General features: G+C 36.0%; 1 protein-coding gene across 2 annotated transcripts in view; it reads right to left on the bottom strand.

Annotated features, from left to right (window-relative positions):
- LOC143232281 (glypican-5-like) overlaps positions 1–17,090 on the bottom strand; it is a 108,298-nt gene extending 91,208 nt beyond the window's left edge. For both annotated transcript variants that reach the window (XM_076467477.1, XM_076467478.1), the window contains exons 1-2: positions 16,901–17,090; positions 16,222–16,380 (exon numbers count right to left, since the gene is read on the bottom strand). In XM_076467477.1, coding sequence (XP_076323592.1) covers positions 16,222–16,380; positions 16,901–17,090 — 349 coding nt within the window. The remainder of the gene's footprint in view (positions 1–16,221; positions 16,381–16,900) is intronic.
- Positions 17,091–20,126: the final 3,036 nt, after the last annotated feature.

The following is a 20,126-nucleotide window of genomic DNA, read 5'->3' as shown; positions in this document are numbered from 1 at the left end:
AAGTTATTTTCAAAATTTTCAAACATCAGATACATGTACAAGAATATTCTCTCTAACCCTAACTCTATTAAAGTAATAATCTTGTTTTGACTTTTTTTATCAATGCAATTAAGAAAGAAATGTTTTCAAATGTTTATAAAGTATGCCGTTGTTTTATTCGGCCCTTTCTATCGGTCGTAACGCCTGATCTTGCAACTGATCTTAATTGTTTGAAAAAGTATTGTGTTCCACACGGGTTGCTTGTATTCACCGTTAAAAATGAAATAGACGACGCACACTACCTAGACGTAGTCACAATAGAACAACATATTTTTGTTTTACTTCGTACCGGTATGTGTAGTTTGTAAGAAACCGCGGCGCAAAAATTTTGATTTTCTTTTTTCCTTTTGCATTTAAGTATAAAGCTACACAATAGCCTGTCTGTGTTTTGAACACTACAGGAAATTCATGTTACTTATCATATATAGTTTATATTACTCAACAGCATTCATAGTACAAACAATAGTTAACATGTAGTTAATTAAAACGAGTTTAATGTGTTTGTGTATGTTTTTCTTATAGCAAATCCACATCAGGCTATCTGCTGAGTCCACCGAAGGGAATCGAAACCCTGATTTTAGCGTTGTAAATCCGTAGACTTAACGCTGTACCAGCTGTGGACCAGCGAAAATGGACTAGAAGATATTTTTACACCTGTATGTTTGTGGATTTATTGGTAAGATTTATCGAAAACGGCTAAATGGATTCAGACGAAAGTTGATGTACACACACATAAATATATATATATATATCCCTTAACAGTGGACCGATGTTTCTCATTATTTTTGCTCTATAATAACCGGATTTTAATAAGTCATGGTGAACGTGTATATAATATTATTCCAAATTGTCGTTTCGTGAACGGTTCATATCCGTTGATAACGACGGACGTACAGACACATATCCGTATTTTTTTGAAAGTCGAATATGATCAACGCTGTTTAGCGGAGGTATGGATTCCACTGGGGTATGGACTCCACTGGGGTATGGACTCTAGTCAGGTATGGGCTCTACTGAGGTATGGGCTCTACTAAGGTATGGATTCCACTGGGGTATGGACTCTAGTCAGGTATGGGCTCTACTGAGGTATGGACTCTACTGGGGTATGGACTCTACTGAGTGCCCTCTAGTTTAAAATAAACTTATCGTAAAGAAACAACTTCCAAACACCGTGATACATCTCACGTCTAAAGCAGGTTTCACCATACAACGAGAGCCTCCCGACACTTCACATAATGTCGAAAACAGGTTTCATCATACAACGAGAGCCTCCCAACACTTCATATAATGTCGAAAACGAGTTTCACCATACAATGAGAACCTCCCAACACTTCATATAATGTCGAAAACGGGTTTCATCATACAACGAGAGCCTCCCGACACTTCATATAATGTCGAAAACGGGTTTCATCATACAACGAGAGCCTCCAGACACTTCATATAATGTCGAAAACGGGTTTCATCATACAACGAGAGCCTCCAGACACTTCATATAATGTCGAAAACGGGTTTCATCATACAACGAGAGCCTCCCGACACTTCATATAATGTCGAAAACGGGTTTCATCATACAACGAGAGCCTCCCGACACTTCATATAATGTCAAAAACAGGTTTCACCATGCAACGAAATCCTACCGACACTTCACATAATGTCGAAAGCAGGTTTCACCATACAATGAGAGCCTTCTGACACTTCACATAATGATTGAAACAGGTTTCACCATACAAGAGCCTCCCAATACTTCACATAAAATGAATTTAGATGTCATATTAAATAAATGTTTCAATTAAAAAGCTTAATAAACAACTCCCAGTTACGTTTTCATTGTGCCGCCTTACGAGAAAAGAGCGACATGACTGGATGAGAACAGCATGAAATAATCTTAATGGTTGACCTATGTTTATTTAATTTGATATAAGCATTTCTTCGTATACAATTATAAATCTATTTCTTTCAACATCGAAGCATAACTTTCCCATTACAACCCCCCCCCATTTGTTGTCACCGCTGTTCATTTAAACACTTGTGTTCACCTGTAACGTTTTATAGTTTATTAAAACCATTTTCTCTGCAAATGACTTATTCGCCGATTATAAATATCTTTATCTACTACTATCGTGGTATCAAATACCTTTTATTTGCATCAGTTGTTTAGACGGTTATAATTTCTATCCTTCACCCACCGTAACGAACTGTCATTGTGACTCAAATATGTTTATTTGCTTATTCTGAATTTCGCGCAAAGCTGCACGAAGGCTATCTGCGCTAGCCGTCCTTAATTTTGTAGTGTAAGACTAGAGGGAAGGCTGCTAGTCACCACCACCCACTGCCAAATTCTTGGGCTACTCTTTCACCAACGAACAGCGGGATTGACCGTCACATTATAATGCCCCCACGGCTGAAAGGGCGAGTATCTTTGGTGTGATGGGGATTCGAACCCGCGACCCTCAAATTACTAGTAGAGCGTCTTAACCACATGGTTATGCCGGGCCGGACTCAAAAGTTAAAGATTCAAGCAATCGTCCATGCAATGGAATAGAGATAACTGTAAAACAATTATTTGAAAATAAAAGAATGCATCAAACTCTTAACTGAAATAATAAATAGTGTTTCAACGATATTTTTTTTTATCCTTGGATTATTACATATGTTTGTGTGTGTGTCAGAAGACCAAGACCTCGGACTTAACCCCAGAAGGGTGGCCCTCTGACAGAAGTTACACCAAGGTAATTTAAAAACCATTTTATATTCATCACAACATTTTTGTTGTCATTATCTCTGCAGCCAAGAATCACCCCTGTGTTTTCATGACCCTCACGGCAACCTAACCTGGAAATTATATTATAATTACGAACCTCGGTAGCTTTAAGTGTTCGCGTTTGAAGTATAAACATTGAACTGAAACTGAGCGGAAATTACTGTTGAAGATCAGCAATTTAGTAAAACTGGTGTGAACTTTCTATTGCTTCTCCTCAAAGGTTCTCCCGAGAAACACAACGAATCCTTTAAATTACGTCTAATAAAAATCCAACGATCGTCCGATATGAAGGGGGCGATTTCAAGGTGATTAAGATAAGTTTGAAGAGCACACAATGTAGAAAAATACATTATTCAAGTAATTAATTTTGATAAAATCTATTGCTCTCCAAGTATGAAATTCAATTGATAAATCAATTAGTTTTATATTCCGTAGAGTATCCATAACGGTCTGTAATGGGAATAGAGCGTGACTTATTTGTTAGTGTGACGAACTATGAACTTGCGAGTCCAGAGTTTTCATTGTGTTAGCTCAAGTGCACGCTGCAACTTCAGGTTAAGTAAGACTACGATAGATGGGAGAAGACGATACCATTAGTTCATGTTATAATTTTGGGTTGGTCAGACTAACAGGAATGTGAGTACCCTAGTTAGCGTATTCCACACGTTTATTTTCTATTAAGATTGTGATTGCCACCAACGAATCTAGGTTATTAATAAATACAAGGATAAAAAAAAAAAAGAACAATGAAAAAAATGTCAATCGCAAAAATACAAAAGTTATACAGACAGGTTAAAAAGTCAACTAAAGCAGTTTGGACAACGGTATCAGTAACAACTAAGCCTAAGCCAGTTATTGAAACCATGTAAACCAATTCACTTAATAAACGATCTGTTTTTATAGTTTTCTAATCCGTAAAATATGGAATTTTTTTTGCTTTTTTACCTCTTTTTGTGATTCTCTCTTACAGAGTTAACCCACACAAGTGATGATAAAAAGTAAAATGCTTATTTCGAACTTTAATTTATACTTTTCTTAAATCATGACTTCTTTAATTTGTACCTTTCTTAAATCATGACTTCTTTAATTTATACCTTTCTTAAATCATGACTTCTTTAATTTGTACCTTTCTTAAATCATGACTTCTTTTTTTTAGTTTTTAATTGTTTGTATAAATTTTTTAACCTTTTTTCCCCGATTGTCTTATTTTCCATTGAATGTTTTTTATTTTATTTTTTTTCCGCCACTGGCCGTTAACTGTTTGTCTCTAGGGTTAATGATGCATAGGGTGGAACAACCACAAACTACAGCACCATAATACATCCACCAGTATTTTAATACGCATTAGTAATGAGAACTACTTGTGAATGTACCTTTCTAAGTAGGTCTGCCAAGTGGTTAGAGTGCTAGTTCGTAATCTAAGGGTCGCGATTTCGAATTCCCATGGCACTAAACGTTCTTGCCCTTTCAGCCATGGGGGCTTTTAATGTAACAATCAATTCCACTATTCATTGGTAAAAGAGCAGCCCAAAAGGTGAGGTGGGTGGTGATGACAAGCTCACTTCTCTCTAGTCTTACACTGCAAATTATGGATGACTAGCGCAGATAGCCCTCGCGTAGCTTAGAGCGAAATTCAAAACAAACAAACAAATCTATCCGCGTTGATATCAATATGAACACTACTAACTTAATACGGACATTGTATAAAAACGTTAAGTATAACGTAAACTGAAACAAAATCTGCTTCATACTCTCCACACCATACATTTTAAGCATAGAATAACCAATCGACCATTTAGCCACACTTTTCTAGTAGTCTAACGATTCTCAGACTATAAAAATTCAGAGTTCTTTTAAGCACTAATGTTAAAAAAAAACATTAACATGAATAATATTGCTTGTGTCATAGTTAACGAAGATTGACTGTTCAGTCAGCAACAAAGACGTTAATGAAAATGTGCCTACTCGCTGAACCTGACAATAAGTCAAGGCTGTCAGTAGATAGTGACGCCAAGTGAATTATAAATCAATATTTCAAAGACGAAGACAATTTCTGAGCTATTTCTCACCAAGCCCTTATCGGCTTACAACAATTCCACTATTTGCCCAAAACAACTCTTTTTATTCGTCATAAATGACTAGTATAATTTACGGATAAAAAGCTTGTTTAATCAAATGAAAACCGAAACTTTTGCTTGCTCCTTGTATTTCATTCAATTGTTTCTTCAAAAACGTAGGCCTAAAGAACGCGGTCATGTGAGCTTGTGCGTTAGTTTTAGTTGATTAATTATTAATTTGTAACGACCTTCGGAATGTCAATTATCAGTTTTGTTTTAAACGATATTTTTGACCGAATATAGCTTGGTACGATTCTGTTTATCACTGCAACTTTTCAGGCATTTTCTACGGTTTTTGAAAATACAGTGCTTGATCAGCGAAACATTTAGGATCATTATATCACTTCAGACACCATCACGAGCCTGGCAAGATTTGATACTGCGCAATTATGCCAAGTTCGAGAAAGTACAAAATCTTCAATGGCGAAAAAGAAACAATAATAACAATGCTTTTTTATAACTCTATTACATACGCTGTATTAAAATACAAGAGATACAAATTCGTTGTCCATATGATTCTACAAATTCGCTTGAATTTACTAAACTTGGATTGAAATGTTATTAATATCCGCTGCTTCTGAGACGAGTGAAAGCTACAAAGAAAACTTAGGAACTAAAATTCAATTCTTCGACTAACGTTGGTATAGGTAGGAAAAACAGAAAAATGCAGTGTGGACTATAATGAACTTTCTGTACATTGTACACGTTGCTTGAAGGAGCTGTTAACACAATCTATCAGCATTGTGTTGATAACGTAACCAAGTAATTTGGTTAGGCCCCTTAAGTTAAACTTTTACTATTCATTATTTTCAATACAGGAGCCCACATTTTAATATTCATCATTTTAAATACAGACTAGGTTTCCTGCAAGATACAGAAATATGAAGTTTCTAAAGGAAAAAAAAACGAAGCAACTAATGAGCTGATAAACTGACTTGTTTCTTATTAAAATTATATTTTTGAAAAGAAAACACAGGTGGAGCTGCTAATGGGTTGATAAACAAACTTAGTGGAAATCACATGTTTCAGGAGAAGCACCAAATGAGATAATAAACAAACTTAATTTTTAACATCTGTTTTCAAACCGTATTTAAAGGAAAATGTTAATCAGATTAATTAAAGAGACGGATGTAACATGTTTCCGCTACGCAATCTTAACATGGCCAATTCTGACACCAGAAAAACCGCCAAGAAGAAAAGAAAATAGAAAACTGTATACATCACCTCTTGGTACCTACAAGAAAGTAGCTTTGTACCAAATTGCAGGTAAGTTGGTTGACATAAACACGAATAGTTCACGAAAATCTCATATTTTACTTTCCTCACTAAAAAACTGAGCAAAAGATAAAAATTCTATAATTCTTTATATCTCTGTTTGGGACCTTTAAAAGGTATCTCTTTACTAAATTCTGGCCAGGTGGGTTAAGACGTTCAACTCATTATCAGAGGGTCGCGGGTCCGAATTCCGGTCACACCAGACATGCTCGCCCTTTGAGCCGTGGGGGCGATATACAGTGACGGTCAATACCATTATTCGTTGTTAAAAGAGTAGCCCAAGAGTTGGCGGTGGGTGGTGATGACTAGCTACCTTCCTCTAGCCTTACGCTGCTAAAGTAGGGACGGTTAGCGCAGATGGCCCTCGTGTAGCTTTGCGCGAAATTCAAAAAAGAAAACCAAACATTTACTAAATTCCATGTAAACTGGTCACAAAGTAAGTTAACCAAACTTCTAAAATTTTGTGTTCATTTAACATTTTGACCCTCCCTAAAATGACCAAAAATGGCATATCCCAAATATCTGTAGATATACGTAAAGGAATTGTAAAAAAATTATATTGTAAATTGGGCGAAATACCCTAAAACTAGGAATTTTCTAGAATATTGGCACCTCTATAATTACTAAAAATGGATAAGTCCATGTGTGGAAATCGTATAACAGTATATTTGTACCAAACCCTCTTTAAATTGATCAAAATAGGACGAAGTAGTTGACCCCAAACCCCAAAATTGTGCTTTTTTGTGAGCTCTGACCTCCTATAAAACTCAAAATGGGCAATTCAAATGTTTTTATATGTCAGTGTGTTGGACGCATGAAAATTTATATCTGTTCCAGTTTTCATCTTGATTCCTGTAAATATGACCGTATGGGATCCCAAAATAGTTCTATCACTTTTGACCTCATAAAATCCTCAATTAGGCCTAAATACAAAAATAAAAAAGGTGTCCGAGTGTATTGAGCCAAAGTATCATCCAAGTTTTAAGTCAATCTGCCGATAAATGAAGGAATGGTGGTCCATTGAAACTTGTTAGAAGAAAAAGACACGATAAAACAGCAAGTCTCTCTGTCAAGACATCAAAAGAAGTTATTCTTCGATGAGGATCTTTCTAACTTTTCATTACACTTAATTCAGACGCTCAGCACGTTAATTTTCTAAAAAGACACACGATGTTACTTCTACATTCAAGTATAGTTATTTAATTACTTAGCTTTCGCTTTAGGGACTGGTTCTACAAGTTCTGAGCTACGTTAGTTTGTGCTATACTTTGTATTTGTAGTATTGCCCCTTTATTCAGAACGCAGTTGAACTTCACGTATTTCGTGGTCATTCATGCTAAGTGTCGATAACTGGTGCGCGTTACGCAAGGAGTAGAGAGGATAAATACAAGTATTGTTAGAAGAACACAGTAGGTTAATAACATGGAACCTCTGTCAGATATAGAAAGAGCGTGCAAGTTCCCAACAGGTTAACTATGAACCACAATATCTGTAAAGGTGTAGAATCAGTCAGCGTTACATTTTCGAACCTAATACAACTAACTACTCCATTTTGTGTTTGTTCTTTAAGCTAACAAATTAATCTCGCGTCCACCAATGATAAGTTATTACACTATTTTATTTCATACCACAGAGACGTCTAAGAATTCGTGGTTATTTTACTTAGTCATCTTTAAAACTTATTCATAAAATTAATAAAATTTTCGCAAAAAATGCCACTTGTGATGATTGTTGTTGTGTTGTTGTTTTTTATTTCGCGCAAAGCAACGCTGGCCGTCCGTAATTTAGCTTGGCTGAAAGGGCGAGCTTGTTTGGTGTTGTAGAGTACCCTAACCACCTGGTCAGGCTGGCCTCATTTGTAACGAATTATACAAATAGTCTTTCAAAGCAAAACGGTTCTGGCGTGGAACATAACATTTCTGTGAAAGGAAACTCTTTCGTCTGTGTTTCTTATAGCAAATCCATGTTGGACTGTCTGTTTTGTCCACCGAGGGGAATTCAATCCCTGATTTTAGTATTTTAAACTCGAATGCTTACCACTGTCCCACCAGAGGCTACTTTTTCGCATGGCCTGGTAATGAGGGCGATCGACTCGCAATTTGAGGGCTGCGGGAACGCATATCCAACAGTCAATCCCACTATTCGATGGTAAAAGAGCAGCCCAACAGTTGGCGGTGGGTGGTGTTAATTAGCTGCCTTCACTATAGTCTAACACTGCTACATTAAGAACGGCTAGTCAGCTAGTCCTCGTGGTTTTGAGCGAAACTCAAAAGAAATCAAATCCAATGCTTAATTCTACGACAAGTAGTTCTTGAGACACCACATCCTAACAGGTTAAATAGTTAATTAATATCAGACATCAGTCATCGGTTTGTGGCAGTGGTCAATACCAAAAATACCATGTTTGGTAAAAATATCATCAAACCAACATTTCATTCGATTTAATACTTTAAAATATCAAATTTAACACATAATGATTTAAGATATCTCAAAAGTACAAAACCGCCATATTCAAGGTTTCCTTTTCGTACCTAAAAAATGTTATTCGAAACTTTGTAATATTGATGTAAAAATTGTAAATGATTGGATCCGTTTACTTCAGTTATCCAAGAAACAAATAAAACATTACCAACCTATCTTAACCACACAGGTTAGCAACTTCTGAAAGATTTCTATGAACCTTGTACCAAATACTTATAAGTACCTAATAATTATACTCAATGCATAACACACGTCCAGGTGCAACAGAAGTTGCTTGGTAACTGTATCAAATGAACTATGATTTACACTGTCTCGTTTACGAGACATCTTTTTTTTTATGGGTCTCTAGTAATGACTTCAAACTGAGTTGTACAACTGTGATATACAACACATGCTTCGAACTTCTCGTCTTCTTTAGCCAGAAAGCAGACATTTCATGTTCACCAACGGTATACAAAAATGTTTGCACATATAATAGAACAATGTCGAAGAATACGGCTAAATTCCTTTTACTCCAGCTACCTATCGGTCTGGGTCGTTTCACTCCGACGTCGCTTTCAGTTTGCTAATGAAAAGGTTGTTATAAAGTGAACGTACTGTGCAAAATAAGATAAAAGATCTTTTAATTGTTGAGATAGGTGATACCTTAGGGACATATCATCCATTATTTTTTTATTGGGAAGACCAACAGTGAAATACATGTTAGCGCATGCGCATTAAAAGGCATAAACTTCTATAATCTTAGATACAATGTTATGCTTTTTCGATCTAGAACAATATATCTAGAGAGTATCATCAGATCTTTAGTGTGATTACTACATATTCGACCTACGCTCTTGTTACGGATTGTTTTTGAAATAAATTAAGATTATTTTACACTGTCACGTTCTCTCTACAATCCCTTTGTTTTTCAACTCAGTAAAAGTGAAATTCCTTCATGCACCAGTTTATAAAATTTTCTGTAAAAACATGTAAAAACATAGTAAACTTATTTAACAGTTTCAAAACTTCAGAATTACACTTTTAATACAAATCAGTTCTAACAACTCTAACAGTGTTATCGTGTATAACTGAATATAACTTGTTAGAGATGTTTCTTTAGTTCTTTGTTGATATTTATCTCTATGTAACAACAGTCTAACTTTCAATCTAGATATCTAATACTGTTCGTTTCCTTCTTCATCTGAAGCTTCTGTACTATGAAAATATAGTTAACCACTAAACCCGTACCCATGACCAGTTGAGGACTATTATCAGCATAATGGAACCCATTTTAAATAGTCACATAAAAACTGACTAGCAGATAAACGCTGTTTCGAAGTGCATCACTCTTTACCATCGCAGCTGGATCCATTTTAAACAGTGTCAAATAAAAACTACCTCAGTTGAAAAACAAACAAACCCTAAACAAGTTAGCTCTTTTACGTCAGTTACAGGACTATTCCTGATAGAAAATATTGGGTTGAGGAATAATTCGTGAGCGTTTTTTCAAGTTAAAAAAATATATTCATAAATGAAACGCTTTCGCAAAATATTTCATGTCATTTGGTAAATAATTTTTTGCTCTAATAGATGGTGTGTTTGATTTTCATGTATTTAATTTTTGCTTTCATTTTCAGCTCATTAAATGGAATGTCAAGTGGACAAAGTCGAGCATTTTCGACACCATCTGCTTTTCGCATTTAATTTCTTGCAATTTCGTTTAAAACAATGCATACTATATACCTAGGTATTACATGAAATAAAGTATCATAATAAATGTTTTGGGTGTAATGTGTTCATGCATTGAAGTATTGTATAGTCTTGCATGTAATGCTTGAATGAAATTATTTAAAAACGCTCACGAATTATTCCTCAACCTAATACTTACCCACTAACATGAACCTTCACTGTATAAGCATAAACCAATCTATAAAAGAATACATAAAACAATCGTTTTAGAAGACTCAGTAAAGTTAGCTCTCTATAGAACACAGAACGAAGTTAGGCACTATGAACGCTAACACAACACGGTATGATCAGCTTTTTTTAGAATATTCATAAACTTAAAATACGTTCTGCTGAAACTTACCAAATCAGCATTTATACAACATTATCTGCCTATATATCTTTAAAAATACATAACATACCAAACCAACGATAATACCCTATTACATCTACGTCGTTTTTACTTCTAAGGCTTTATTAAAGTCACAGTTGTACAAATGTAATAAGGATTTTTAAACTTTATTTTGTTAAATTGATAACTTCAGTCATCACTCAACTTGGCCTCGGTTTACTAGTAGCTGTTTACATCGAGTTTGAATGTAGCGGAAAACAGCGCCCCCTTCTCCGTGTTTCAGAACTGAGATTATTATCTCGGTCCAAGACTGAACTGATAATAGTTTGAAAAGTTGTTTGGTCAAGTACCTCATTACACCAGAGTCGTAAATGGCTGCTTTTAAATGTATCTTTTAAATCACCATTTAGCCCCCTTCCCCATTTCTCCGCGTTAGAGTTCTTGAATAGTCACGTACTTTCATAAAAAAAAATTAGGTTACTCGTAGAGTAAGCTGTTATATGTTGAACTCTGAACTTAATGTTTTAATTATTTTTTATGTGAACAAAATCTTTTTTATTTATTTGTAATTGTGGTTGGTTTGTTTTTTTTCGTAATTTTGAATTGGTGCACAAAGCCTTACAAAGGTTACTTTTAGACAGCTGCCATTAAATTCGAACAAAGAGAAGGCAACTAGTCAATAACACCCACCGCAAACTCTTAGCCTGCTCTTGTCTGGCCAAATAGCGGAATTTCACTTTCACTTTTATAGCGTACTGAAGGTCCGTGAATGAGGAGAGTTTTTCTCGTGACAACGGAACTCAAACATGATTCTTGTAATCACAGCTGGTTACCCAGTAAGTAGCGCCACAGTTTAGTTGTCACGAAATAGAGGTATATTCACAACTTGTTTTAGATATATATTGTTATATGAAAGAACAGCTTATAGTAACACCTTCACATCACCTTCCACGTTCAAAAAATGAAAATAATGCAATATTATTTGTTCTAAAAAGAATGTGTAGTCTTTTCTTCAAAACCGTACGAGAAAACGTTATTTCAATAGCCTCTCAAATACAATGTATTTACAAACAACTGTTGTGGTGCTGACGTCATTGAAAGTTTCACAGAATCATTTACTTTCGGATCACTCTTACCGCAGTGTGTCAGTGATGCATTCAGTCGTCTTTGTTCAACAACTACGTTCAACAATGCTGTCGTTTAGATAGCACGAGACAAGTTTTTGTTAGCGTGTCAGCTCGCGAACAGGTTGCGTCGAGCAGGCAACTGTCTCAAATCACGTGGTCTTTTGCGAATTCTTAATACAAGACAAATGTATGCGAGAAAGGCCTATAACAGAAGCTCTACCAAACCGGTTGTATGAGTGCCATTGAAACCTCAAAACGAATGCTGATTACACGGTAACAAAAACTGTATTCACAAATAAAAACATTTTAAAACATATTGAAAAATTCGTCTTTTCAATCACATTATAAAATTAAGAATAATGTTCTCAGCTGTTCATAAGTACTTATATAATCATGTAGTTCTTCCAGCTGCCTTCACATCCCAAGATTCATGTCTCGAACACGTCATACGTAGGTAAATTTCATGTTAAAAATAGATTCATATTTAATAGGCACTGAATAACAACGCTACTATTTTGTCGACTAAATTAATTGAGAAAAATGTTGTTTAACATAATAAACTTTGGTTCAAGATGTTGTACACCAACCATGTGTATTTTATAAGAACATTAGTTTTGTAATGCCGAACTTCAAAGCTTTTGGTTTGTTTGGGAATTTCGCACAAAGCTACTCGAGGGCTATCTGTGCTAGCCGTCCCTAATTTAGCAGTGTAAGACTAGAGGGAAGGCAGCTAGTCATCACCACCCACCGCCAACTCTTGGGCTACTCTTTACCAACGAATAGTGGGATTGACCGTCACATTATACACCCCCACGGCTGGGAGGGCGAGCATGTTTAGCGCGACGCGGGCGCGAACCCGCGACCCTCGGATTACGAGTCGCACGCCTTACGCACTAGGCCATGCCGGGCCCCAACTTCAAAGCAAAAACAGGATTTCCCAAACAATAAATAAGTAATATAATAATATAATATAATGAGAGATATGTGCTTCTTTGAAGGAAAAAAAGATCCAATGTGTTGAATATAAACAGATGTCATAAAATCTAATACCTGACATCACGTCTTTCCAACACTAACAAGTCTTAACCTTACTCCATGTCTTATAATGCTCTTGAAATTTCTTTATGTAAAAATTATACGTTATATTATTATATTTCAATTATTTACTCAAGTTCTGTTTCTCCAGTATTACAATTTTGCTACTTAATGGGTGTACTCTTGTTTTTAAAACCGTTTTCAACCATCCGTGAATTACAAATTTTCTTCTGGTGACGAAGAACACACATGGAAGAGATTGCCACAAAAATACTAATTATTCTTCATATATCAAGACGATTTTTTTAAAAAAAGAGATGCGTTTTGTCGATATATTTCCCGTTTTTGTTTTTCTTCACCTTCAAAGACTACTTATCGTAAATTGTGAGCACTACAGACCGCCTACACACAAACCAAGCAAGACGATTGAACCTTTGACGGTAATGGTAAAACTTATCCCCGTTGAGTGGGCCCGTAACTTACGGGAAATGAGTCGTGCCGCCAAATAACGAAAACAACTTATAACCGCAAAGCTAAGGAGCCAAGGTAATCCACCCACCCTTCGTCCTCTTCACCCACAATCACATCAATCATTTCGTAGAAACGGTAAGAACGAACCAACCACAGCCTGGTTAATTAAGAGGTGAATACAACAATTACGAATACTAGCTTCCGTAATCTGAATATAATTCATGATAGAAATCTCTACTATAAAACCTAATCGGGTTTAAATATATATATATATATATATGTACATTTCACAAAAGCAAAGTAATCATATATTATCAGATGCTTCGTTGGTTGTTACGTTGTAACAGATAACACATCTTCATATACCGACAAATTAACTTAAAACTTTAATATTCTGGTTACTACAGTATCTTTGTTTATAATTAAACAAAGTTATAAAATGGGTTATCTATGTATGATGCGCCAACTATGGCTATTAAAACCCGATTTTTAGAATTATAAGACCTGACTTGGAACTGATCCACCAGAGGGCTACTGCAGTAGTAAGTTAAAAATACTATATACGAGTCCGCTGCAGTGTTGCTTTGGTCTAATAATAACATTGTATTTCAAGGAGCTAAGTAAGTGAATTCACAAAAGGAAGGCGGGACTTTTCAATTCATTCAAACCTATAACTATGTAGCAATATATCTAATGATTTTAATCACAAGAGAAAGAACTTTATAACATGTATGCCTACAGGTCTATCATAAGGGCATGCGGTTAACAGAGATGTCAAATAAAATGTAAGTCGACACAACATGTTCTTTTGAATTCCCTCGAGGTTTGGAATTGATTCACTTTAACTAAAGAAAACCAACAATGTATACACATACTTGAAATTGCGCCCACCATCAGTGTTAACCTGGGGGGTAGTGCCCCTGCGCTTGCCAAAGAACTTACCAGAACCACGGGGCGGGCAGACTACAAAGAGATGGACATCTCCATCCTGCAAGCACGTGAAGCGCTTCAGGCCGACACACCTGAAGACAACTTCTGCTCTTGGGGGACAACGTAGTGTAATCATCACTAAATCCGTCACGAGAGGTCACTTTCACACTAATTGAACAGGGACCATTTGTCTATTTTCTCAGAAAAACAACAATCTGCATTGAGATACGTATACACACATTTCACTCCCGGAAGACAACTTATAATATGAAGTGCACTGAATATTAAAGAGGGGAAAACGAATAAAAAATCAAATTACTCGAAAAATATAGTTTTTACAAATAAAAAACAGAGTAAAAACATCAACAGTGAGCTAGAACTGACAATTTATTCGTTTTATATTATATCTTTACATATAAAACATCAGTCACAATATATCAGTGTAATTTGAGTTTATAAGAGTTACAATGAAACTAACATAATCATTTGATAAAATTCGAATATCCTAGTATTTCAGTTTCTTTACAACATGTTAATCATCGTGAAAATATCTGCCGAAGAACATTAAGTAAGATCCCCACACGGCTGTGTGGTTATTAACACAGGCTGTCTACTCGGACCGGTTTTGGTCAAACAACGAAATGTTCTGTTGTGTACAATAAATTTGCAATGGACAAGATACAAATAGTACGCAGGCCGAACTTACTGTGGTCAGCTAGAGAATTTGGCCAGGAGGGTATGGGCTTGAAACGGGGTCTGGGGAAGTGCGACGAGTGGGAGATTTCAAGCGTTATATATCAGCTTTCGTCAATGAAACCGTGAAAAGTACTGCTAAACGTGCACACGTTTTTCACGTGTAATCACCACAGCCAGTCTGCACACGCACAATAAATATCTTTCAAAATCTGTAACAACATCTAAACGTAAGCAAAACAGAAGCATACCTCGTTTACTTGTATAAAAAAAAAAAAAAACGAAAATAATTTACACGGTTTAGAAATTTAAACAGACAAAACTTACATTCAATTGATAGGTAAAGTGATACGACCTAAATATTTTTCGCTTTTTTGTGGAAACGCGCCTGTCATGTGTAACAAGTTTGTTTGTTTGTTTTTAATTTCGCGCAAAAGCTACTCGAGGACTATTTGCGCTAGCCGTCCATAATTTCGCATTGTAAGACTAGAGGGAAGGCAGCTAGTCATCACCACCCACCGCCAACTCTTGGGCTACTCTTTTACCAACGAATAGTGGGATTGACTGACACATTCTAACGCCCCACGGCTGAAAGGGCGAGCATGTTTGGTGCGACGGGGATTCGAGCCCGCGATCCTCAGATTACGAGTTGAACGTCTTAACCCACCTGGCCATGTGACAGGTAAGATGATATGCTATACTGAAACGGTGGGAAGTCATCCAGTCACACATCGTTATACAAACTAAGAAAATTGTTTTAAATTGAATGATACAAATAAATAAAATATTGCAACGAGGAGCATCGGACAGAAAGATAACAGAAAACCAGTCTCGGTTTTCAGACCTCACTCTGTGTGTTCACACACTTTGGTAAAATATTTGTTAATGAAAACGATAAAAGAAATCAGGAATATAACAAAAAGGAATAATCTAAAACGATATATAGAACAAGTTATGCTTTATTTTTTTGAGTATGTTGTCCAGTTCAAAAACTCGTTCGCTTACATAAAACTGATGTGTTTATGTGTGTCAAAGTATAATGATTTTGTGTACCACATAACTCACTTTTGTAGTATTTTCACGTGATAACATATCAGTATCAACAAACTAGATATATACTTGTTGAATTAGTGTTTATCTACCCAGTAACGGATAGGTAACAGATAGTTATCACGTGATGTTGGCATTGTTTCGCAATTGGATAAAACAATTGAAACAAAAACTGTAACTAACCTAGAAACTGATCACTGCTGGCCGACATCAGGGTCTTGAGATATGAACTGCTACTCTGTAGGCTATGCTGAAAATCTACTTTCACTGCCCTTTTGTAGCTTTCCTCCATATCTTTGGTACAACATGACCTGTTGGAGGGGCAAAGTTCCAGATTGTCCCCTGTAATTACCACAATACACATTAACACTGATGTTAATCAAACCCTTATTTTGAACGTGGTGAATCATTAACGTCACATAATATATATTCAATTCTAGAATAAGGAATTATCCTACGAGAAATAATTTGTTACTCTGTCCTGGAATATCATGTTGATTATGAAACATCAAACACGATGCTACGATACTTAATGTGAAAAAGATTATACATGTTCAAATCTACGAACGGTAACACATACACTTTAACTAAATGTAATAATGGATATTTGTTGTCTCAAACAAAGGAAGGTATAAAGTAAGAGAACATTTCCATGTGTCCACCAAATAAGAATTTACCGTACGACTTTGATGAACAAAATGGCGAGATTGTTTTCGGAGATTAACGTTGACCTTAGAAACGTATCTAAACAAACAAATTACCAATTATTTTCCTTTATATTGCTTCCTATTTCTGCACCATTTTGAAATCGCACTTAATAAATATTAAAATAGAAGATTTTTTGTTGTTATTTTTTCGTTACCTTTAATTTCACTATCCGGCACTTGACGAGAAATGCCTATCTGTTTTGAAACAAATATCTGCCGCACGTCAGTACACACAGCGGCATCGTTCACCGGTTTTAGATCGCCCGGAGTTTCCGTCTTCCTATCGGTAGGTCCAGCCGATACCAGAACTAACAGAGAAGCTAAAAGAAATATCACTCTTGCCATATTTAGAATTACCAACAATTGTTGACCTAAAACGTCTGTGCGTGTTTAATCTCGATACGGAGACAAATTCTATAACGAGAAAACTTTCGTCACGATAGCTAGGTTACAATAATTACCGTCAATTTCGTTACTCTCTTTCCATCCCAGTCACTGCAGTCATGCCGCCTCACGGGCCTTTGTAACATCGCTCTTTAACGTCATAACTCTCTTCGAATTTTTATTGGCTACAGAAATATGACGTCGACAAATTTCTATGAAAGACAAAATCAGTAAAACAAATTTACGTTATTAAGTTGTTATACGATACCATTTACGCCCTGGAGAAGTTTAGTGTTTTCGCCTACAGAGAAACATTGCAGCTACACAGTGAAAAACTAATAAACAATATTTGTAACCAGAGGACACTTACTATATAAAACATATTTTTTATTCCGACAATACTCTCAAAAAATGTAGTATGTTTTTATAACAACTAAACTTGTGTAAATAAGTGTTTGGTTAATGTTTTACTACTGTAGCGTGGGCAATTGCAAGTTTCATTAATACTTGTATAAGGGAAAAGATAATGAACATTTATTTTATGTCTTTTAATTTCTACTTAGTTGGTATTAATAAATTATCATATATTCTCTTCGCAATATACAGTTATAAAATCACACAACTAAATATTATATAGCGATATGAAAACCCCCTGGGGTAACTACTAACACGTAAATCTTCAATTGTTCAGTGACAGCCTTGATGATTTGTAATAATAAAACTGAAGATTCGATCACTGTGATGGGAACGCTGCATAAAACCCATTGTGCAGCTTTGCGCTTAACAATAAACATCAAAGTTAGCAAGTGTATTAATTACATACTTTTATATCTATTTGCACTTGGTTGTAGTTTTCAACCAGACTTCACGAGCTTTCAGTATTAATCCGATATCACTCAAGTTTTATATGATCCAAATTCTCATTAGGACCACTACTATCTTAATATTAACCAAGTTTCATGTGATCTGAATAATCATTAGAACTCCTACTATCCTAATAGTAACCAAGTTTAAAGTTTCCTCAATTATCATTAGGACCACTATTATCCTAATAGTAACCAAGTTTCATGTGTCCTCAATAATCATAAGAACTCCTATTATCCTAATAGTAACCAAGTTTAATGTGGTCTGAATAACCATTATAACCCCTTCTGCTCTAATATTAATCAAGTTTTATATGATATAAATGACTATTGGAACCTGTACTATACCGTATCAGCTGGAAGACATAAAGTTATTAATTCGAGTGAACTCAATAGTGTACCAGTGGAGGACATAAACTTATTAATCCAAGTGAACTCGATACAATATCAGCTGAAAGACAGGCTTATTAATCCAAGTGAACTCGGTGCTGCATCAGCTGAAAGATATAAATTTATTTGACTAAAAAACTAGAAAAAAAATCTGAATCAGAAGTCAAAGATGGTGAGTCACAAGAAGCCCAAGCAAAAAGTTTCCATCATTGCATTAAGTACACTCCTGAAAACGTCACAGTTTCATCACTGGATGTGAAATAAAGACATTTATAATCACTGCTATTATTGTAGAATATAAATAATTGTTTGTATAATTCAATAAAACTGAGAAAATGCAAAAATATTACAATACAAAGATGTTTTTTTTAATTTCGCACAAAGCTACTCGAGAGCTATCTGTGCTAGCCGTCCCTCATTTAACAGTGTAAGACTAGAGGGAAGGCAGCTAGTTATCACCACCCACCGCCAACTCTTGGGCTACTCTTTTACCACCAAATAGTGTGATTGACCGTGACATTATAACGCCCCACGGCTAAGACTAGATAAAAGGCAGCTAGTCATCACCACCCACCGCCAACTCTTGGGTTACTCTTTTATCAACGAATAGTGGGATTGATCGTAACATTATAACGGCTGAAAGGGCGAGCATGTTTGGCGCGACAGAGATGCGAACCCGCGACCCTCAGATTACGAGTCGCACTCCTTAACACGCTTGGCCATGCCGGGCCCCACATTGAAGAAGAACAGTAATTAAATAAAAAACATCCTACTACTCGCTATTTAGAACAGAATGTTTGACCTCCTAGTAACTACTAATGTTTGCTTTCTGTTTTACACATAGGCCTGGCATGGCCGAGAGCGTAAGGCGTGCGACTCATAATCCGAGGGTCGCGCTAAACATGTTCGCCCTCCCAGCCGTGGGGGCGTTATAATGTAACGATCAATCCCACTATTCGTTGGTATAAGAGTAGCCCAAGAGTTGGCGGTGGGTGGTGATAACTAGCTGCCTTCCCTCTAGTCTTACACTGATAAATTAGGGACGGCTAGCACAGATAGCCCTCGAGTAGCTTTGTGTGAAATTCCAAATCTGTTTTAGACATTATAACAAACGATTCGCTCGCCAGTGGCACAGCGGCATGTCTGCGGACTCACAGCGCTAACATCCGAGTTTCAATACCCGTAGTAAGCATTGCACAGATAGCTTTGTGCTTAATTCTAAACAAACAAACGATTCTGGCAGGCCTATAAGAGTAAATACCCAGTCCAGCAACCTTTCATTTTCAGTTCTCGAACCGACAGTTCCTTTTTGTTACTTGTAAACTAGAACATTAACATGTATTTACCAGAAACCGATTCTCAAAATAAGTTACGAAATCTTGTCCGGCAAGAGACCGTTTGAATGCAAAGATTGCATTAAATAACAAAGTAGAAGGAAACTATTACATAGACTGCTGTATTATAACTTGCGTTCATATTTAAATTTTCTCAACTGATAAGTGTATTTTTTGTATTTTTCTTATAGCAAAGCCACATCAGGCTATCTGCTGAATCCACCGAGGGGAATCGAACTCCTGATTTTAACGTTGTAAATCCGTACTTACCGCTGTTCAGGGGAACTCTCAACTGATGAACAGTGTATAGACGAGCTTGAGAGCTTACATTCAGTACATGCATCATCCCGATTTGCCTGAGAGCGTCCTGAATTTGGGAATATTGTCCAGATGTCGCAATAAATCTTTTT

The sequence above is a fragment of the Tachypleus tridentatus genome, chromosome 11, assembly GCF_004210375.1.
Source record: "Tachypleus tridentatus isolate NWPU-2018 chromosome 11, ASM421037v1, whole genome shotgun sequence".
Lineage (NCBI taxonomy): Eukaryota > Metazoa > Arthropoda > Merostomata > Xiphosura > Limulidae > Tachypleus > Tachypleus tridentatus.
Note: the sequence above shows the minus strand (reverse complement) of the source record. Positions and strands in the feature narration are given on the sequence as shown.